This window comes from Hevea brasiliensis, chromosome 9 (assembly GCF_030052815.1).
Source record: "Hevea brasiliensis isolate MT/VB/25A 57/8 chromosome 9, ASM3005281v1, whole genome shotgun sequence".
Taxonomy (NCBI): domain Eukaryota; kingdom Viridiplantae; phylum Streptophyta; class Magnoliopsida; order Malpighiales; family Euphorbiaceae; genus Hevea; species Hevea brasiliensis.
The window spans coordinates 14,471,279-14,493,803 of NC_079501.1; the positions used below are offsets into that span (position 1 = coordinate 14,471,279).

General features: G+C 31.8%; 2 protein-coding genes across 9 annotated transcripts; both read left to right on the forward strand.

Moving 5' to 3' along the window:
• Positions 1-206: 206 nt before the first annotated feature.
• LOC110654562 (N-acylphosphatidylethanolamine synthase) lies at positions 207-7,288 on the forward strand. 8 transcript variants are annotated; one of them, XM_058153043.1, is made up of 7 exons: positions 207-570; positions 667-2,765; positions 2,905-3,053; positions 4,236-4,370; positions 4,562-4,637; positions 5,843-6,667; positions 6,740-7,288. In XM_058153043.1, the coding sequence occupies exons 1-2, from the start codon at positions 362-364 to the stop codon at positions 875-877; spliced, it is 420 nt and encodes a 139-aa protein (XP_058009026.1). In that variant the 5' UTR covers positions 207-361; the 3' UTR covers positions 878-2,765; positions 2,905-3,053; positions 4,236-4,370; positions 4,562-4,637; positions 5,843-6,667; positions 6,740-7,288. The 8 variants fall into 8 exon arrangements, 4 of the variants coding, with proteins under 4 accessions (XP_058009026.1, XP_058009027.1, XP_058009025.1 ...); XM_058153044.1 differs by having other exon boundaries at positions 6,998-7,288; XM_058153042.1 differs by having other exon boundaries at positions 7,138-7,288.
• A 2,092-nt stretch (positions 7,289-9,380) lies between these two features.
• LOC110654561 (kinesin-like protein KIN-14E) lies at positions 9,381-21,077 on the forward strand. The gene is made up of 24 exons (XM_021810585.2): positions 9,381-9,567; positions 9,893-10,032; positions 10,208-10,280; positions 10,425-10,556; positions 10,641-10,879; positions 11,158-11,485; positions 12,589-12,688; positions 12,779-12,960; positions 13,090-13,205; positions 13,391-13,493; positions 14,722-14,874; positions 15,005-15,151; positions 15,255-15,455; positions 16,457-16,621; positions 16,705-16,809; positions 16,934-17,074; positions 17,163-17,357; positions 17,485-17,611; positions 18,585-18,787; positions 18,947-19,129; positions 19,471-19,566; positions 19,702-19,899; positions 20,046-20,317; positions 20,597-21,077. The coding sequence occupies exons 2-24, from the start codon at positions 9,923-9,925 to the stop codon at positions 20,787-20,789; spliced, it is 3,762 nt and encodes a 1,253-aa protein (XP_021666277.1). The 5' UTR covers positions 9,381-9,567; positions 9,893-9,922; the 3' UTR covers positions 20,790-21,077.
• The last annotated feature ends 1,448 nt before the right edge of the window (positions 21,078-22,525 follow it).

Below are 22,525 nucleotides of genomic sequence, written 5' to 3' on the forward strand. Positions count from 1 at the left end.
TCTGTTTATTATTGTTAATAGGTGATTGAAAATAATATTTTTTAAATATATGAATTAGAAAATGTTAAAAATTACATTTAATATAGTTTATTATAATAATATGAATAAATAAATTTATAATTATTTTTAAATAAAATTTAAATTTATTTTTTTTTTTCTCTGAAAATTGATTTTTACAAGCTGAATGCCAAAAGGCCTTAATTCTCTCGTCTCCTTTGAACAAAGCGAACCTGACTCGATATGTTGAAATGGGTCCAAATATTAACATACACAAAAACCAAATCCTCAGTCTCAGGACTCAGAAGTCAGAAACGGGGCATGGGTTTGTCTATCCTACTGAGGACTCGGGAGTGGTGAATAAATGGGGCGAAAAATGGGAAAGGCAGGAAAGGGAAAACTCATGGGAGGGATTCCAAGGAAGATGGTGTTCATGGCAGTAGGGGGATTCGCTAAGGCAGTAGCGAATCTTCTCAACAGCACCTCCGTTCATAATGCTGATACACTCATTCACCTTGTCCGATCTCGGCCCTCTGGGGTAACCCTTATCACTGTTAGCAATCACATGTCCACGTAACATGTCATAGCATAACGTTCCATCTTCTTTCTTCTTTTTTCCCTTCTAGCTGTTCTTCTGTTTTTAATTTTATTTGTTTTTCTTTTTAATAGCTGGGATGATCCTGTCATGTGGGGATTCCCTGGTTTTCCATCCTTTGATACAAGTTTGGCTCGATGGGTACTGGCTGCTGAAGATGTTTGTTTCAAAAATCCCCTGCTGTCGTATTTCTTCAAAATATTCTATCAGCCTCTTTTTTTTTTTTTTTTTTTTTTTTTAAGAATATTTTTGAGGGTTCAAATTACTTCTTTAGATCATATGTGAGCATGAAAAATCAGCTGAAGGTCACTTTACAATTTCAGAATGCTTAGGCTACTAATTCAAGCTGTCTATTGCTTTTATTTCTAGAAAATCAGTACATAGAATACAATATTCTGCTAGATTGGCAATTGTGATTCCTTTTCTAGTCCTAGAAACTTAGGAAGAAGATTATGTAACTTCTTATTATTCTTTTTCCATTTTCATTTTGGTTATAGAACTCTTCACCAGAATAGTTTCAAGGGCAGTTCTGGGGGGCTATTGAGTGTTTTTTACCTAGCTAGTTGCTAAAATGGTGCATTAATCATTTATATCATTCGTTTGCTCATAAAACTCCACCAGATTGTTGTTTGTAGGCATGCAAAGATTCATTTGGGGATCTAGTAATAGCAGGGAAATTTTCATTTAGGGTGTGCTTGGGATTTGGATGACTATTCTGGCATTGTCTATTGTGGGGTGATGTCTCAAAAGATGCTCTTTTCTCAACTACAGGGCACATTGGTGGAGCTACATTGCCATATTAATTTCGTGAAGGATCAAGAATATGAACATTTGGAAATCAGGTAAAATGTTAAAATTTCGAAGCAACAGTGTTGTATAGATGAGGATAACATGGACTTAAGGCTTTATAATGGCCAATAATTCATGGTAAACACTACCATAGACATCAGAAGGGGACTCAAGTTTGTTGTTTCTTTAGAAGAAACTGATGTGAAGATCGTAATTTCTATGCGGTTTAGCTGCTATTCTGTTATATTTGCTGTTTAGAGATAATTTATCTAACCTTTGAGGGTTTCAAACCATTGTGAATAGCTTTAGAACCCTCTTGTTATGGACTTGCAGCTAAACGTGCAAGCAGGGAAAACAGAATTCAGATAAGGGGTTCCATTTGGGCAGGTTTACTTATGTTTTTATCACAGACGCAAGAAGGGTATAGTGAATTAAGGGACAACAGTTGTCATTAGTTTTCTTTACAGTTTTCCTTTTCTCTTTTATATTTGTCATATGTAGCTTAAAGGCGGAGTCAATTACTCTTTTGAGTTTTTATGCATTGGGTAATTACTTTGTTGGTTTTGCTTGTTCTCAGATTTGTAAAAGTATGATTAGGAAAGAGAAAAGCATGCATTAGTTTCTTTAAATTGGGTTCTTATACTCAGTAGATTGAATAGTTCTCTCTTAAAAGCTCCTATTCCAATTAATCAAAATAGGTCACAAAAGTAGGAAATCTAAAAAACACAACCTGCGAACTATTTTAAATCTGATTTCCAGGTTAATTGTCCTTTAACTAGATCCCAAACACAGGGTTGTAAAACCTTTTGTTATGCCATGTTGGTTATGCTAGTTTCCTTCCGTAAATTATAATGTGTTGGATGATTTTTTTTTTTTTTCTAGTTTCTCTACTTTCTCCTTTTGTCTTTTTGTTTTATGTTGAATGCATTACTTGTGATTGAGTTATCTCTATGTGCTTTTATGAATGAAATGAAAATAAGGTTTCACAATCACTCTTTTGCTAAAGCATAAATAACAGCGATGACTTTGGTAGAACTTGTTATTTGTCAAAATAAGATGACTCTTGCATTTTACTTTTTTGCTTTGTAAACTTTCATTCTCGAATTATATTGAAGGAGGCTGATTACTCTCTCTCTTCATAACAATATTTGGTGTGTGAAAATAATATCAACAAGCATGAACGTTGTTCCGCTTCTATTAAGTAGCACCCAGTTGGAATTGCTTGCTATCATAATGATTATTAGTATAATTAATAATCTTAACGTTGGCCTTTGTTTCTGAAATTGGAAATTGTGCAGGGAAATGTATACCTATTATTAGGGGTGCTGGAATTTATCAAGAACACATGAATGAAGCTCTTGAACACTTGAGCAATGGAGCATGGGTATTTTTTCTAAAATATTGTATTGTTCTTTCTTCGCATGATTGAAACAGACTCCTTTTATATGGAGTTCCATCTGAATATAATCACAATGGTCCATGATTTGCATGACTTTAATTTATGCATTTTTTCTGTTTTCTAGATGAACTCCTTGGGCCAAATGTTAGTGATAACTGATCAGTAATGCGTGGGAAGCATCCAAGTCTGTTAACAAATCTGGTCTGGGGGCTGGTTATTGAAGGAAGAGGCAGCTAAATTTGTTTAATCTGCTCGTTTGACTCTGCTCGACTTGTAATGTTCTCATTTTCGGATTATTGACTTACATTCTGGTATCTTTGGTCATATTAGGAATATATTTCTTACCTTCCCTCCCACTTCTCATGTTGATGTTCCACTTTAAATTATTTGCTCAACATTTCCACTCTTACCATCTCTCCAACTATTTTCTTGAACTCTATGGGCGCAAAAGAATAACTGAAGTTATCTGCTGAATAGTTACTTAGGAAAAGGTAAAACATTAAAAAGGTTCCAAATTTAGGGAGTAGGACGTAGGTTGATCTGATTAGGCAAATACATACAAGTTGCATTCATCTGATTGGGAATAGAGTCTGTCAGTTCACTTGATTCCATACCCTTGTTTTTTATTGCCTTTTCCTGAATTAATTTCATGTTGGTCTATGGCTATGGGTTATGTCCTACTTTTCTTTGTTTTTAATACAAGTTATGGGCTTATGGCTCAAAGGAATTTTGTTATAAAAGAGTGTTTAGTTCGATAAATGAACTTTTATTAAATGTTGATAGGGAATTGATTGGACTCTTCCTATCCACCTCCCTCTTTCTCTTGTTGATACCAGTAATTAATGGCCACATTTGTGAAAGCTGTATGAGCATTCTAGTACCAAGTTGTTTGACCACCTGCTGCATTTTTTGGATGAATAGAACCAGAAAGATTCTGGACTTTGTATCAATGACCCAGAGATAATGCTGACATATGTAGGGGGATTATAGACCATATAGTACTCTTACTACTGTTATGCAAGAGATATGAGGAACAATAAATTTTTGCTTAGTTGGCTTCCTTGTTTTGTAGAAGGACCTCTTAAGAATTTGTATCACGATATGATTGCCTTCTTTTTTGAGATCACGATCTCTTTTAGCAATTGTCAAAACAATTTCAATGATTGTTTATTGCTTAAGCCAGAGTATTAAATTAATTAGTGGCCATTTCATTAATTGGAAAATGTTTGAGGTTCACAAGTTCTCATAGACGCATACGTACTTTCTCACAAATTGTTGTCAATACATGCATAGTGTAGTTAATTATGTGAGTGGTTTAAAAATTATTATTTTTAGATTTTTTTCCATCAATGAATTCTATATTTATCTGGTTCTTCCTTTAGTTCTTCCTCTTCAACAGATAATCACATTTTACTTGCTGTTCTGATGGTTTCTTTTTATGTCCCTAATGGACAGCTGCATGCATTTCCCCAAGGAAAAGTTTTGCAAGAGGATGCACCAATAAGACGATTAAAATGGGGAACTGTGAGTCTTATTGTCCGTTCCCCTATAACCCCAATAGTCTTGCCCATTGTTCATCAAGGTTTTGAGGTGGTAACTTCTTTAAAATTTATTGAATCCGCTAAAAGATTTCCTCTCCTTTTTTCCTTTTTTGCAACTAATATACTTTTGTTTGCCAGAAAATCATGAATGCACCAATGTCACTGTAAAAACTTGTTTACCACCTAGGTTGGGCCTATATTTGTACTTAATTAGCCATTAACATTTTTTTCCATGCATAGGTTATGCAGGCATTGCTCCTAAGTGCTCGCCTGAAGGTTTACCCTATTGTTTGACTGGAGGTTGAACAATGATGTGGTGAGGAAGCCCTGAATAGGTTACTCAATATAGTACTTATGAGTTATGATTTATGACCAATATGCTCCTGACTGAGCTAATGTTCCATCCAGTGTTTGTGTTGTGGACCTTGTGGTTGAACATGTTTTCATATTTCTTAGTATGGTGTTAAGAAGTACTGGTATGCATTTGATTCTTTCACACATTAAGACGTGCGACTTATAAACAATTAAACACTGTTTGATATTAAACCATGAATGAAGAGAAACAGCTTATAAGATGATAGATAATGTTTGGCTTTGATTTTAGACACTAGGTAACATAGGGTTTTCTCAATCAAAAGCCCAGTCCAATCTGTGTAAGTAAAGAATTGAGCTCTATGTGTCGTTCTATCTTGAGATTTTTTTTTATCCTTGGCTTCTCATTGATTTGGCAAGTGTCTCATTCTTTCACACTCTTCAAGCCTAAGTATTTTTTATGAAAATATTTAAAAATATATGTAATTAAAATAATTTTAGGTGTGTTTTGACTTGATATCTTGCATATTAGTTCAATTCTTGATTTATTGTTGATTTTGGTCATTTTGCTAATGATTTAAAATAGTTCGCCGAATTGCCAGCTGATTGGTTCTTTTGGGACTGATTTAGTTCTATTTCATTGCACCATTACTGATTACATCTTTTAAAACCTCGAGTAAGAGAACTGAATAGGTTGGAGGGGTAGGATGGTATTGTTTATTGGGGTGCAAAAGTTCATTTCATTATTTTGGCAAGTAAATCTAACCAAATGCATATAATTGGAACAAATTTCTCCATTCACACGTTTGATTGAAAAAATAAGCGTCCAAAAGATTCTCCTTGAGGCCCTTGATAGTGCTAACTAGAACAAGCCTCTTTTGGGGAAAATCCTCTCTCCTTAGCAGTTTGGGCATGGGGAAGATTCTCTTTTATATCATGATTACAATTATTTTCCAGGCTGCCATGATTTGTGAAGTTATGTAAATAAAAACTCTGAACGCTTAACCATGCATATCTAAAGTTAGCACTTCAATATTTGACATATATGTAAACCTATCATTCACATTTAAGTGAAATGAAGTTACAGAGAATGTATTATATTTAAGTTGCTAATATGTTGAATCATATGGGTGATTTTATTTCTTATCCTAACTGACCCATTTTTATTGTCTATATTATCTCATTTTACACCATGAATTATAAATGCAGGTGATGCCTGAGAATTATTGGTTTGGGAGAAGGCCTCCTTTTCCATTATGTAACAAAATAATTAACATAGTTTTTGATGAGCCAATGGAATTTGACCTTCCTAAAATGAGGCAAATGGCAATCTCCATGTCTCGTAATCTGCATTTTCGTACCAGAGGATGGCCCAGCATTTCCCATTATGGACTGGATGAAGCAGCACAGAGGTATCTCTACATGGCTATTTCAGAGCAAATTCAAACTGTCATGGAAAACTTAAGATGTTTGGGTAAAAGTTCTGTGAAGTAAAGGGTCTAACTTCTTTGCATCTTGAAAAATTAGAGAATTTGGCATGTCCATTCCAATCAAGCATGTGAAGAAGTGGAGAAAATACATTGAGCTATTAAAATGACTTCCAGTACTGATCAAGACATTTTCCTGATGTTCTGGAGAGGTTTGGTTGGTTATGAGATTTTAATCTCTTATTGATATTTGATTTATTGAGTCAGACTTCCTTTAATTGAACTCTTGACTGAATTGTTAAACGTGCACCAAAATCTATAATAACCATGAGCATAGATTTGGTAATGTCAGTGATAATTACCAAAAGTCACTTTAGGTCTTTAATTCCTATTGGGAATTTGAAATTTACACTTTTATTGCATGATGGCTCATGTAAGGTCTGCTATATGTTCAAGCTACACTAATAAATCAAATTCCAAGATTGTGTGAATCCTCTTGGGATTTCAGGTCGACAAGTAAATAAGACACCTTGGTGTGGCACATTAAAGGGACTTCTCTGCTTGTGGCAATGGTCAGAAGGTCTTCATGGTTGGAAGCTACATTCAGGTATGTCTGCATTTTATTTGTTCTTGGCCAGATCCTCCTTGTTGTAGGTGACCTTTTTAAAAAAATGTGCAGTTCCAGGAACAAAGCCTACCCATTAATTAGTTTGATTAATTTGTTTGATGCCAGTCATTTGGCAAGTTATGAGTCGCCGGTGAAGAAGTAATTTTCTTGGTTTTCTCACAGCACTTCCATAAGTTCTGATCATGGTTATCCCTATTGTCGTGGGACAATAAGAGGATTGTGTTCATGTTGTTAGCTCCATTAAATGATTGTCCTACTCTTACATCTGCACATTCTTAATGGTTTCTTCATGTATGTGTTGTATCTCAGGCCGACTTGTGTCTTATGAAATGGCCTGATAACTTCTCTTGAAGTTTGCTTGGCATCTGCAGTGCAATTTAAGTATCATGCTAGAAACTGTATGCCATTTTAGCAAGAAAAAGAACTGAGTGAAGTCCTTAATTGTGTAGGCAAAGTTTGCAGAATATGGTCGCGGTAGCCTCTTCTTCCTAGTTTGGTCTTCCAATGTTTTGACACCCATTTGATTTGGATGACAGAGTGATGTATTTGTATCTTACCATCACTTGATGAGGAATAAAAGCTTTGAATCGTCTCTGAGAATTTGAATTGGAGTTACAATTGAACCAATAAAAAATTGAAAACGTAAAAGCTTTAATGAAATCACACGTTTGGTTTGGTGGGCAATGGTAGAAAGACTAACTTGAAATTATTATTCATTGATTGATCTGAGACTTTTTCAGTTTTCTTGGCAAAGCGCCGGCACCGGCGGGGCCGGCTATCCAACGAGTCTTTATGAATGGTCACGTGACACAGACGTGTAAAACAAATAATAATAATAATAATAATTTCATAAATTTGGACAGCTCTCTCAGCAAAGCATCCTCGCCTTGTCCAAATATTAAGGACAAAGATTGTGGGTGTGGGTCCCAGGAAATTTCCTCTCATATCATTCTGCTGCCTCTGCCCTCTGAGGCTGAGGCTTTGACTTAATTTTGAACAAGTCGGTGTCTTGTGGTCTGAATTATTCAAGCTACTAATCTGCTTTGTGTCTATCGAAATTTCACTGATTCCTATCAATGGTTGGTTCCTTTTTCTATAAAAATTAAATTGATATTTTTTTATTTTAATATTCGAAAATGAACCATTTCATATTTTTATAAATATTAAATTATTTTTTGTTATTTTAATATTTAAACATTAAATAAGTGAAAGAATTTAATTATTTTAATTTCAAAAATTATTATTTTTAAAAAAATAATAATAAATAATAAGATTATGTGAAAATTTAATTAATTTTTTTTTATAATTTTTTTCCAAATAAATCTTTGATGATTTACACTGTAACTATTACTACCTTCCAAATAAAAATACCTCCAAAGAAAATGAAACTCAATCAAGACGGTTGCCTTCATCTTGTATTATTATTATTCAAAATTATTTTGAAAAAATTATTATTTTCAATTCTTTAAGCTTTCAAATTTCGTTTGTCAATCTCTTTTTTTTTTTAAATTGTTGTGAACTTTGAAATCAAGAACAGTAATTTTTTATTTAACTACAAAATTAGAAAAATGAGAAATTTATTTGCATGTATTTTCCCCTTTTTTTTGTATTTAGGAAATTTTTAAAGGGTTTTTCTTTAATCTCAATAATTTAGATGCAACCTATATTTTTATTTTTCGTATTTACAAATTTCTCATTTTTTTCCTTTGAAAAATTGTAAACTCAATGGTATATAATTAAAAAAATAATAATAATAATCACCGTGTGTTTGGATATGGATGAGAAAATAATAGTAAGTAATGGAAGGTAAAAAAAGGGTAAATAAGTAAAAAGATAAAAACTGTGATATATATATATGTTTGAAAATAGACGAAGAAAAGATAAATTTAAAAGATATAAAAATAAAAATATTTTTTACTTTCATTTCTTTACTTTTATTTTTACATCCTAAATTAGAGTATAAGAAAAATTAAGATTTAGAGAGTAAGAGAGAATAAAATTTACCTTACTTCCTTACTCTTTATTATTATTAATTTATTTATTTCTGAACAAAATATATAATTTACGTCTGTTTACTTTTATTTACTTTTTTTTTTTACTTTCAAACAGATCTTTTTTTAAAAAATAAAGATCATAAAACTTACTTTTATTTATCTTTACACTATTAATTCATATTTTTCTAATAAAATATATAATTTATTTATCTCTCATTATTTTTGTCTACTATTCGATCATTCAAATTGATTCAAGAAATAGAGATAATTAATTAAGAGAGAGATGAAAATTATAATACATTCACTAAAATACATTATGATTATACAAGAAGATTGCAAAATTAAATGGTCTTATTATCTTGATTATATCACTTGAATGAGAGTTTTATCTTTTCACTTTCTTTTTTTTTTCTTTACCCTGAAAGAATAAGAAGCATATTTTTCATGTTCCCACCAAACTTGTGATAAAGTGGTGTTACCAATCATGAGGGAAAAAAAAAAAAAAAAAAAAAAAAACACCCCCTCATCTTCCCGTGTAATAAGTAAAAAAAAAAAAGAAGATATATATAATTATAATGGTCAGTTTTCTTTTTGTCTTGTTGCAGTAGAAAAGGAGGAGTTGGACCATCAGATTATAAAAGGGCAAATAAAATTAAAAAAAAATAAATAGAAGTGTACTGAAAATATGGGCAAAGGGTGTTTTGAAATTTGAAGTGTTTTTGATGTATGCCTGAATCTGAAAGAGCAAAGACGAAAGCGGCCATTTATAACACTCTCGTGAATCTTGCCTCCATTCTTCTCTCTCTTCACATTTTCTCTGTCTTGAATAACAGACTCCTTCTTCTTATCTCAGCTCAGATCTCTGATTCTCTGCTCCGCTTAAAGGTCCATATTATTTTTATGCATTTCTATTTCTCATCTCTTCCTCTTCCTCTTCCTCCGATCTGTGAATTTTACTTCCATTCCGGTCGTCTTCACCTTAATGTCTGTATTTCGATCTGTTTGTGTTTAGATCTCTTCTTCGAAACTACATTATCCTCTGCATTTTTTAATATTGTGGCTTTGTATGTTTTGTCGTTTATCAGAAAATGGTTGAGGAGCTCTGGGATTTCATTTCATTTCAGAAAGAAGAATAAATAATTCTATTTCAAATATCCCATTTTGTTTTGTTTAATTAGTGGACTTGAATTAAATTAATTTTGATGTGCAGTAACCAATTGCTCAAAGTGTAAGATCGAGTATGTCTTCGTTTAGTTCCACCTATGGAAACGGAGACACTCCTTTGCACACCTCTGCTTCTGTTTCTAATGGGGATGGATATGACAGTGATGGCTCCAATTTTGCAACGCCGTAAGTCTAATATTGCCATTGTTTAGGGTTCTTCTTTTTCTTCTCTGTTAATTGCATGCTACATTTTATTCAAAAATTCTCGAAAGCAGGTTCAAGATGGATTTTTTTGTTTGCCCATGTGCAAAAGTTTGTCTACCATCTAAATATTTCTGTTTGTTTTGCTTCCACCTTGCAGTACACAAGCCACGCTTTCAGTTGCTATTCCTGCGGAACTTGCCGGTGCCATTCCTTTGATTGATAAATTTCAGGTTACTTAATAATTTTTCTTGCTGTTTATGTAACATCTGAAAGAAAAACTACTCAGTTAGGTTTTATTATTGAAGTTATAACTATCATTTCTGCTTAATGATCATTTATGTTTTCATTGACTTCCATATAATTGTTCTTTGTAGGTTGAGGGATTCTTAAGGATGATGCAAAAACAGATTCAATCCACTGGAAAACGTGGGTTTTTCTTGAAAAAATCTGTAGGCCCTCAAGTTCGGGACAAATTCACATTTGAGGATATGCTTTGTTTCCAAAAGGTGAAAAATTATGCTGCGTTTCATGGCAATTTGTTTTCTTGTGTACGCTAAACTCATGAAGGCCTAACTTAGAGCTTTTCACAGGATCCTATACCAACTTCATTACTTAAAATTAACAGCGATCTGATAAGTCGAGCTACTAAATTGTTTCAAATAATTCTGAAGTACATGGGAGTTGATTCATCTGATCGAGTAGCTCCAGTAAGCTTGGATGAACGGATTGAACTTGTTGGAAGATTATACAAGCATACACTAAAACGTGCAGAGCTTCGAGATGAACTTTTTGCTCAGATTTCTAAGCAAACCAGGAATAATCCTGACAGGCATGTATATTTTTAGTTGTTACATATGTATATATGTTTTAATTTGTCTTTCTCTCTTGGGCTTGCTAGGCTTTGAACTTAAGACTTATACTGACCTGCATTGATCCCTGGGGCTAATGCCCAAGGGCATGTGTTTTTTTTTTTTTTTTTTTTTTTTTTTTTTATAGGCAGAAAAATGATGATTTGTGGCTTGTCATGCTTGTATCAAATCTTAGACTAAGCCCTTTTTTTTTTTTTTCCCCTGATGCCAACTATCTTAGTTGATTTTCACATTGCAGGCAATACTTGATTAAAGCATGGGAGCTAATGTATTTATGTGCATCCTCCATGCCTCCTAGCAAGGACATTGGTGGATATTTATCTGAATACGTTCACAATGTAGCTTATGGTGTGAGTACTGATTCTGAGGTCCAAGTCCTCGCAGTAAATACGTTAAATGCTTTGAAGCGTTCTGTTAAAGCTGGTCCTAGGCATACAATACCAGGACGCGAGGAAATTGAAGCTCTTCTAACGGGTCGAAAGCTTACAACCATAGTGTTCTTTTTGGATGAAACTTTTGAAGAAATCACATATGACATGGCAACAACAGTGTCTGATGCTGTTGAGGTACTTCAAATCTTAAGAACTTCTTTTGTATTGCATCATGTGTTAGATTTCCTGTATGTTTCTATTTTGGTGGGTATAGATGTAGTAATTGAAAAAAAAAAGATTAATTCCTCTGCTAGGCAAGAAAAAAATGAAAAATGAAGTAGGTTTTGAATCTTATTTTATTTTTGTTGTGGAAATATGGATGCATAAAATAATTGCTTTATGGTCAGAAAAAATGGCATCTTGATGGGCATGTTACTTCAATCTCATTGTGGTGAAGCTAAAAAAATTATGATGAAACTGGTAAAAAATAATTGGAACAATATCATTAAACTTAGCCTGTGTTGTGCATTATTTGATGGAATCCCTACAAATTTGTTTAGTTGTTGGCTAAATGAGAATTTCCTTTTGGTAGTCTTTTGGACGCTAAGGAAATAGCACACCCTTATTACGGTCCTTTTGAAATGCTTCTTGTATATTACTCGCATCTATAAAGCAAGGAGTTGCCTGTCTAAATATTTAGGGCCACAATGATGGCTTTTTCAATGACCCAAGCATCTTGTGAGTTTGGCATGTGGATACCCCAAATCCCACAACTATTGAGATTGTTTGTATACATGGACCTTTATAAGCTATTGTTAACATCCATGGTTGACAGTTGTTCCCCATTGTTTTGCCCAACTCTATCTGATCGTTAGGCTAGTAGTCCACATGGCCTGAGGTCATGACAATGGTACTAGAGCAACAACCATCTACAAGTGTGGACTAAGTGCTACAAAGTGGTTTGAGATGGTTAAACAATGAATATAACAATGTGCACATCATCTGGTAAGATCTTGATAAACTGGAGGGTCAACCATCCTTTCAGATGATCTTTTTCCTTTAATTTTTTTTTGAATGAAAATACAAAAAGCAATTATAATTGGTTAGAGATCTTACCTGCTTACAAATTCCCGTAATTGTGTGGAAGATCTGAGTCAAATATTGCTACCACTGTACATGGCATAATTAGAATTCTAGGCTAAACTGATAGCAAAGGCTTTGCATTTGTTATATTTTAGTTTTGTTTTTCTTTGAGCTTTTAAGAAGATTTTATATTAATGTAACTCATACCATTTCAGGAACTTGCTGGGATAATCAAGTTGTCGACATATTCTAGTTTTAGTCTGTTTGAGTGCCGTAAAGTTGTTACGGGTTCCAAGTCACCTGATCCTGGGAATGGTAATTATTCTTTGACGTTATTTGATTTTTTCTTTTAATGCTTTTCTGGACAAACATTTAATAGGATCTAATGCACTTGTTCTTGTGTAGAGGAATTCATTGGGTTAGATGATAACAAATACATAGGGGATTTGTTGGCGGAATTCAAGGCAGCCAAGGATCGGAGTAAGGGAGAAATCTTGCATTGCAAATTAACATTTAAGAAAAAGCTATTTCGCGAGTCGGATGAAGCTGTAACGGACTCAATGTTTGTGCAATTATCATATGTTCAAGTGTGTAAAACAGTCCTTTAAATATTATTCAATTTTATCCTATTGTTTGAAATGATATCCATGCTCCTTTCTAAGCTTAAATTAATTTCTAACTTCTAGATTTGCTGATGCATGGCTATCTTTGTACAGTTGCAGCATGACTATATATTAGGCAATTATCCTGTTGGAAGAGATGATGCTGCTCAGTTGTCTGCGTTGCAAATTTTGGTTGAGATTGGATTTGTTGGTAGCCCTGAATCATGCACGTTCGTAATTCTATTCCTTTGTCAAACTCTAGTTAAAGTTAGCCATTTCAATTTCCAATTTTGTACTGACGTTGTTTGCTAACTTTGTTTTGGTTTCATAATTGCTAGGTTGAAGTGTTAATTAGGTGTTGCATCTCTACTTACTATTTGTTTGAGTTTTGATATGTTGAGTTAACATTCTGCAGTGATTGGACTTCCCTACTTGAGCGGTTTCTACCTAGACAAATTGCAATCACCCGTGGAAAGCGAGAATGGGAGTTGGATATTCTTTCCCGATATCGTTCAATGGTTGGAACCCAATCTAGAAATTTCTTCTTCATAATGTTAAGAAATTATCTTACCTCAAATTTTGCTGAATTCTGGTTTTTCTAAACATTGAAAGCAATCTGCTAATCTGCTTACAATTTGCTAATATTTATCAGGGCTGCAGTGATTGCTAAAACATATAATTATGAACATGTTGCTCCTTGAATTTTGCATAATTTTTCTCTTGCATTCTTTTTGGAAGTTTACCATTTTTCTTATTATATAATTTTGACACTTGCTATGTTTTTTTATTTTAACTTCAACAAATAGGGCTTGTTTGGTTCTGTTGACAACGCCTTTCGTTTCTTTTATTTGAAAGTTTCAACATAATCATTATTAGTAATGATGCATTTGGAGGAGGCTTGTATTAATACACTGCTATCAAAGTGATAATATTAAAAACCACTTTTTTCAGATTTTAAGTTACTAACAAGTCTTTTTTTCCCGCTTATCTTTCCTCAAATCGGGCCAAACTGATCCAAGGGGTTGTGTGTTCAGTAAGGTGTCCAGATAGTCCGTAACTGCCTTTTGAATTAATGTATCCTATTATTTATTGTCTTTACTGCTATATGATTCTTCCCCTCTATCTTAGATTAAGGACTGTGGTTTATTGCAACAAAGAAATAAGCTCCACATTGAGCTATATAAAGGTATAAAATATTGCAATTAACCAGCTTCCATTGATAAGGCTTCTTCTCCAATTTGCTTCACTTTAATTGTTATTAATTCAACATAGCTAATCCTTCAATATTTTTAATGTTTATTTCTATCTGAGATATAAAATAAATTTCTTTTATTTCACCCTTTTTAATCTAATTGTTGTTTTTCTATACCATCATGTTTCTTATGCTAATGGTTTCACCCTCAAAAAAAAAAAAAGAAGCTTTTTTATGATAATGGGACGCTTGGATTAGTCAGATTTCTGTTGTTAAGGTCATAATTTTAACATACATGGTTTGAAATAAAACACATTTGAACTTTCTTGTCATTTTTATTGAAGAATGTGAGGGGTGATTAGTATCTTTTATGCTATAACCTATTTTTTACTTTTACTGCAAAGCCTAAGCTTGCTGAACCTTTTTCCTAGTTTTCTTTTTATTAAATTTTAGAATAATATCCTTCATTTTCTATTTGCTTCTATTCTTGTGCATTACTATTCATCTTTGGTGAGATGTTTCGTTTAATATCTAAAAGTTTTTTTGCTATGTAGGAACATCTTTCAAAAGATGATGCAAGACAACAATTTTTGCGAATATTGAGGACACTTCCTTATGGGAATTCAGTTTTCTTTAGTGTCCGTAAGATTGATGATCCTATTGGACTTTTGCCAGGACGGATTATTTTGGGCATCAACAAGCGAGGGGTGAGACTTAAAACTCAGACGTTTTACTTTCATGAGCCCATGCTATCATTAAGAATGTTCTACATTTACGTTTTTTTTTTTAATTTTTTTTTCACATTACAGATCATTTTGTTTATTCATTTTCCTATAGGTACATTTTTTTCGTCCAGTTCCAAAAGAATATTTGCATTCAGCAGAGCTAAGAGACATAATGCAATTTGGTAGTAGCAATACTGCTGTTTTCTTTAAGATGCGAGTTGCAGGTGTTCTTCACATTTTTCAATTTGAGACCAAGCAGGTTAAACAACTCTAATGCTGTCCTATTTGAGTCCATAGCTTGAATTCAAATGCTTTATAACTATATTGTATTCTTTTGTTTAGTTAAAATTTCTTCTTTTCAGGGAGAAGAAATTTGTGTTGCTCTTCAGACACACATAAACGATGTGATGTTGCGCCGTTATTCTAAAGCTCGGTCTGCTGCAACTGGCTTAGTAAACGGAGATCTTTCTAACAGTTTTAAGCCTTCCAATGTGGAAGTGTATGAGAAGCGTGTACAGGAATTGTCCAAAAGTATCGAAGAATCTCAAAAGAATACTGATCGGGTAACTGATGAATAAACTTTTAATTATGTTCAAAGAACAGTTGTAGCATGCTTTACATTTATGTTGGTGATGATAGAGTTACTATGCCGCGAATGAGTTTGCATCTCCATTTATTTTATATTTTTATCATATGGCATTTTGTTTTTTCTGTTTTGTATCTGTGTTGGGGATGACCGAGTGAATCTCCAAAGGCTGTTACCTGTTAGTCATGAAGAATAAGGAAATCAAGTTTTATTTTTGTGTTTATTGATTTTCGTTTTTTAATTTTTTAATTTTACTTTAGGAGTTTTCGTTTTAATATAAACATAAAGTTTAAGTTTTTTGTTCTAATTAGGAAGCACCGGATTTTACTGCTTACTGTTTACCCTTATTTAGGATAGTTTAGTATTTTAGTAGGGTTGTTTAGGAATTTTCTATTTTATTTCTCTAAATTAAGGTATAGCCTTTTTAAGATTTTTTTTCTTGAATAATTTAGAAATATATGGGGTTCTGAACTCACTGGATATGCCTTGGATGTGTCAGATACACTTATGTACTTATCATAATTGAAGATAGAATAATTTGAGGAATGAGCATGTCTTGAACACATTTAGGACACAGGTTAAAAAATAGAAATTACGTTTTCTGAAAAGATAGTAAAAGGAACATAAAAGATAGGATAAGAAAAGTAGACACATTTTTTACTAGATGATAAACATATTAAGATGAATGAAGTTATCTATGTATTTATTGTCATGTTTCTCTCCATTGTTTTTTCTTTTGTTTTTTATTTTAGTTTTTAAAAAAATTTGATGTTGGATCAGTATTTTGAGAATCCATATGGCCTGTGCCTTTGATGGTAACCTTGTATCGCTTTACTTGGTTATTTTCTTATTTTGGCTGGGACCAAGGTGTCGAGTCATTGTGAAGCAGCTTTGAGCTGAGATACTTCTGAAGTTTTGATATTTGTAGTTGCCTGCAAAAATTGTAATGAGATTAATGAGTTAAACATGTTTATCCAGTTATCACAAGAATTGCATGAGAAGCAAAGGCAAGAAGTAAAATTGCAAGAGGAATTGGAGGGCTTGAAAGATGCCTTGAGATTTGAAAAGCAAAAGTTGGTAGAAGTCAATTCTGATCGTGATAGACTTAGATCAATGTGTGCTGAAAAGGATACAGCTCTTGAAGTTAGTAAAAAGCAATTTTGTAGCTTTATCCCCATTGTTAATCATTTTATCTATCTTTAGGAGCATTGATTCTGTATATATAGGCTGCTTTATTGGAGAAGAGAAACATGGAAATGAGGTTGGCCACTCTTGGTAACCTAGCTGTGGAGCATAATGCCAAAAAGGATTTGGTTGGGACTAATAATCAGGTGGAATTCTTCAAATATATGTATCCTGTGAATTTATATTTAATTTGTTGCTATATTTTTAAATCAGATTTGGACTTCAGTTTCTTTTGTGATTTAAAATCATTTTGAAATGTGCATAACACAGGTGTTGCACAAGCTTCAAGATGAATTGAAACTGCGCAATGAAGAGTTGCATGCAACCAAAGAAAGTATGAAAAGATTGACAAATGAAAAAATATCTCTAGAACAGGAGATATCTAGGCTTGAAAGAAAGAAAGTTGAAGAGGTTATCATAAATTCTTAAATTTTCTTAATCAATTTATTACTGATTTCACACTATGCAGTATTTGATTTCCTTGTTGGTCATAACACAGATGGAATTTCTTGAGAAAAACTTTGAACAAGAACGTAAGACCTTAAAGCTACGAGTAATTGAACTTGAAAGGAAGTTGGAAGGGGTTACACAAGAATTAGCTGCTACTGAATCAACTCTTGCAATTAGGGATGCAGATTTAACTACCTTGCAAAATAATATGAAGGAACTAGAGGAGCTTAGAGAAATGAAAGAGGTATATTTTGTGTATATACATATGTATATTGCTGAATGATAATATTTCATTAGTTTAGATTCCATACTAATTAGTTTCTCAAATTCAGCGATTGAAAACAACCTAATAAGTTTTATTGTTCTTTCAGGACATAGATAGGAAGAATGAGCAAACTGCTGCCATATTGAAGATGCAAGGAGCTCAACTTGCTGAGCTTGAAGTACTTTATAAGGAAGAACAAGTTTTGAGGAAGCGCTACTATAATACTATAGAAGGTTATCAAAAAATAACATTTTATATCCTATTGGAAATAATTCTAATAACTCACTATTAAACTGAACTACTCCTTAGTTTGAACCGAGGCTTAGACCTGAAAGATTATACTACAAGGAATTGACTTTGGATTTTAAGCTCATGCCTAACATCATTCGAAAATTATATCATAACCTGAAAGTAGTTAAATAATTTAGTTCAAGTTTGATAGGGGTGTTTTTTCATCTTTCTTAACATTAATAAATATCTTAATAAATAAAAATGACGATAACTATTGTTGCAATAGTAGTAAAAAAAATAATATAATTACTTGGTAAACCATGACATAGTCTTCAAATATATGTTTGATAGAGTTTTATAGGTGAAGATGCTGTAAGGGATGCATGCTAGTTATAAATAGCAAATATGGGAACGATTTAAAGTAGTGATTATCAAACTAAACTGAATGTTTCAAAAACTAAATGAAGCCAAACTAAAGTATCATGCTTTGGTTCGGTTTTTAATATGGTTTGGAGCTATTTATCTGAAATGATTTAAAGAATATATATAATATAATCATCCAATAAAATTAAAAGTAATATAAAAAAAAAAGCATCTATTAAGATATTAACTTGAACCAAACCAAAAGGTAATTAAATAAATATTATGTATATAATATTAAATTCAAAGTAATTAGATAAGTAATGTATTTTATGTATATGTATATAAGATTTAGTTTATGGTTTGGTTCATTCTCTTCAAAGCAATAAGTACAAGTAGGGAAGAGAAAGGAAATAATAGAGAATGTAGGTAAATGGAGTGAAAATAAGCAGTCTTTGATAAGGAAGTCCTAATCTAACACCATATCACTTTTATAAAATGAATAAACTAGCCTTGTCATATTAGTCATTTTTTTAGTGTCATCAATTTTCTTTTCTAACTTGAATATATCTCTATGTTGATTTAACTAACACATACTCCACCAATGTATTTTAGATATGAAAGGGAAGATAAGGGTTTTCTGTCGTTTAAGACCTTTGAGTGAGAAAGAGATTGCTGAAAAGGAAAGAGACACAATAACAAGCACAGATGAATTTACAGTTGAACATCAATGGAAAGATGATAAAGCAAAACAACATGTATATGATCGTGTATTTGATGGCAATGCCACCCAAGATGATGTATTCGAGGACACAAGGGTAAGTTATATTTTTTAATTTCACAAGGGTATGTTTGATTTTTTAATTTTATCATATGAATTTTTTATGTAGCTTGGTGTAAGGTATATGCATTGCCAGTTGATGGTTCTTCAACTAATTCATAAGCCATTATCTCCCTGAAATTGTCATGTCATGCAGTATTTGGTACAGTCCGCTGTCGATGGATATAATGTTTGCATATTTGCCTATGGCCAAACTGGTTCTGGGAAGACATTTACAATATATGGCTCTGACAATAATCCTGGACTAACACCACGCGCTACTGCAGAACTTTTTAAAATATTAAAGCGTGATAGCAAGAAGTTCTCATTTTCGCTGAAGGTGAGTTAGTTTTAATGGAAATTGTTTGATATTGACACTAGCTTAACATTTTCTTTTTGAAATTTAGGTTCTTACTTTCATTATCTAGATTCTTTACCCAATTTATATAATGAATGATTTTAATCTACTCATGATAAGATTTGTTTTCTGTTACTAAGCATCATGTTGATGTGAAATGTGTCATCTATTTACTTAAGTGCATATAGTGTGTGTTTGTACCTACCAACTTTGTTGCACATACCATTTTTTTTTTTTTTTTTTTTGTGTTTGTGGGTACTACTGTCAATGAAAATTCGTTCAATCATGGTCTAATTCTGGCTATTAACTATTCAATGATGCAGGCATATATGGTTGAGTTGTACCAAGATACACTTGTGGACCTTTTATTACCAAAGAATGTGAAGCCACTAAAATTGGATATTAAAAAAGATTCGAAGGTGACTGTTCTTTCATAAGTTGTTGGTTGTTGGTTTATTAACTTCTAATTGATGCTTGTTTTTTAGATTATGTTTAATTTGTTTGAGTTTGTTTAACATTAATTTTTATTTTATGGATTAATTTGTGATGTTCAGGGTATGGTATCCATAGAAAATGTAACAATCATTTCAATCTCAACATTGGAGGAGTTACAAGGTATCATTCAAAGAGGATCTGAAAGGCGACATACTTCTGGTACTCAAATGAATGAAGAAAGTTCAAGATCTCATCTGATACTTTCAGTTGTTATTGAAAGTACTAATCTTCAGACTCAATCCCTTGCAAAGGGAAAGGTATTAGTGATGCACTATCCTTGTCAATGATATGATATTTTATTTTATTTCTGAGCTTATAGCTTCAATTATTTTATTTTATTTTACATGATTTTGTATGTGGCTTAATTTATATTTGAGTATGATGACTTTGATATCATATGCAGTTAAGTTTTGTGGACCTTGCTGGTTCAGAAAGAGTAAAGAAATCAGGCTCTTCAGGTAGTCAACTTAAGGAAGCTCAAAGCATCAATAAATCTCTGTCAGCACTCGGAGATGTAATTAGTGCTTTATCTTCTGGCGGTCAACACATACCTTATAGAAACCACAAGTTAACGATGTTAATGAGTGATTCCCTTGGTGGTAATGCAAAGACACTTATGTTCGTAAATGTATCACCAGCTGAATCAAATTTGGATGAGACCTACAATTCCCTGATGTATGTTTTTATTTCAAAATATATGTTGACATTGTTCTTTCATTGTTATTGCATAAAATGTCACATGGGTTATACAAATTTATTTATTTATTTATATTTTTTTTTTTTTGTGGGTATTTATAGGTAATGACATTTTCATTTCATCAGCATGATAACATATGTTAGAAAATATCATTAATTCTAAACTAAACTTGTATACAAGTTGATTTAGTTCTTGATTATTCTTATATCTTTGAGATTGTTTTGGTAACGATAGCATCTCACTTTGTGCCATTTCAGGTATGCATCAAGAGTTAGATCAATTATGAATGATCCAAGCAAAAATGTTTCATCAAAAGAAATAGCTCGATTGAAAAAGTTGATAGCATATTGGAAAGAGCAAGCAGGTAAGAGAGGAGATGATGAAGAATATGAAGAGATCCAAGAGGAACGACCAATGAAAGATAGGACAGACGGTCGTCATTCAATGTAGAGGCTATATTTTTTTGCCTTGAGGTGAAATTAGGCCAAGAACTTGCAAAATTTTTGTTAACAAAATGGTTTATCACGTCAATTGGGAAATGAACCTGGTAGATTGGTTAGCTAATTTGATACGAATTGAAGGGGTTTCGATGATCTCGTTGTAATATCATACTTAGGCTGGAGAAGTTCCGAGTAAAAAGATTTAGGTTGTATAGTTAGAACGGTGTGTATATATTACTTGGTATTTTTATGTTGAATACACTTTTGAATGAAATGAAAATTTAGTGAATTGGTAAAATGTGTTTGGATGTGACATGGGTCAATCCATTTTTAACCTGGGGTGGTATCATCCTAATATCTGCTCTTCATCCCTGGAAACCGGGTTTAAGATTATGTTAAGCCATATCCGTTCCGACTCACCCCGACAAGCCCTGCCCTGCCCGGATGGGGCAACGGGGGCTGCAGGCAGAAAAAGGAGGGACTAGGCTAACAGAAGTAGAATAAGAGAAATCTTTCTGCAAATACTGGACAGAGTAGTGTTTTTTTCCAATTGTGCCACGACATGCGCAATTACGATGTTTTGTTTTATGCGTCGCATTACTAGTAATGCCAACCAGTTTGTCTACTTTGTCTGGTGACGGAAGACAGTATGTCGGGTTTCCTCGCTCTATACATTTTAATTTCTTATTTGATAATACCCATAATTTTATTTATATTTTTTTGAAATCCAATAATTTAAATTATAAAATTTGATAAAATCAATAATTCAAAATATCTTTAATTATGTTTTTAATCCGAAAATAATTTAATTTTTAAAATTTTATTATATTAGTAATTTAATTTTTAAAATTTAGTTAAATATATAAATTAGTATATATAGTTTTAAAGCCAAGTAATTTATTTTTTAATATTTTAATAAATCTATAAATTTATCCCTACCATTAAAGTTGCGTTTAATTTTTAATAAATTTAATAAAAATATTAAAATACTTTTAATTTTATTTTTAATATGAAAATAATTTAATTTTTAAAATTTATTTTAATAAAAATTTGTGCTTATATTCATTTTTTTATATATTTAACAATATAATATATGAGTATTATAAATTGATAAATATGTAATTATTTATATATTATTAAAATAATAATGATATAAATAAAATTTTATAAAATTATGAAGATTTATTTATAAATAGTTATAATATTTAAGAATCAATTTTTAAAATATTTGAATGATTTTGTAATTAATTAAAATTTTTAAAGACTTTAAAATAATTAATTTAAATTTTAATAATTTAAATTTAATGAGTCTAAATTTTAAAAAATATATGAACTAAATTATGAATAAAATAAAATTTTAAAGATTAAATTATTTACAAATAAAATTTTAGTGATTAAATTATTTTCTAATTAAAAATAAAAATAAGAACATTTTAATTAAATTAATGATAACTCGAGAGAGTTTTAAAGTATTAAATTATAGATTTTATTAAATTTTAAAAATTAAATTATTTAATTTTAAAAATATAAAATTAAATTGTAAATTTTACTAAATTTTAAAATTAAATTAAAATTTATCCTTATAAATTAAAATATATCTATGGCCATTGAGATTAGAGAGACTCGCGGCAAAAGGACGGAGAGGCTTATATTTTTTTTTTTACGGAAACAAAAAATTAAGAATTAGGTAATTTAATTTTTAAAATTTAAAAATTAAATCATTATTATTGATAATACGAAGAGACT

Bases quoted from the DNA above. Each gene is read 5' to 3' on its own strand.
- LOC110654562 (XM_058153041.1), top strand. From the start codon at position 362: ATGGGGCGAAAAATGGGAAAGGCAGGAAAGGGAAAACTCATGGGAGGG. The intron at 571-666 runs GTAACATGTCAT...TCTTTTTAATAG, and splicing joins GTTAGCAATCACATGTCCAC to CTGGGATGATCCTGTCATGT.
- LOC110654561 (XM_021810585.2), top strand. From the start codon at position 9,923: ATGTCTTCGTTTAGTTCCACCTATGGAAACGGAGACACTCCTTTGCAC. The intron at 12,689-12,778 runs GTAATTATTCTT...GTTCTTGTGTAG, and splicing joins GTCACCTGATCCTGGGAATG to AGGAATTCATTGGGTTAGAT. The intron at 15,152-15,254 runs GTTAAACAACTC...TCTTCTTTTCAG, and splicing joins TTCAATTTGAGACCAAGCAG to GGAGAAGAAATTTGTGTTGC.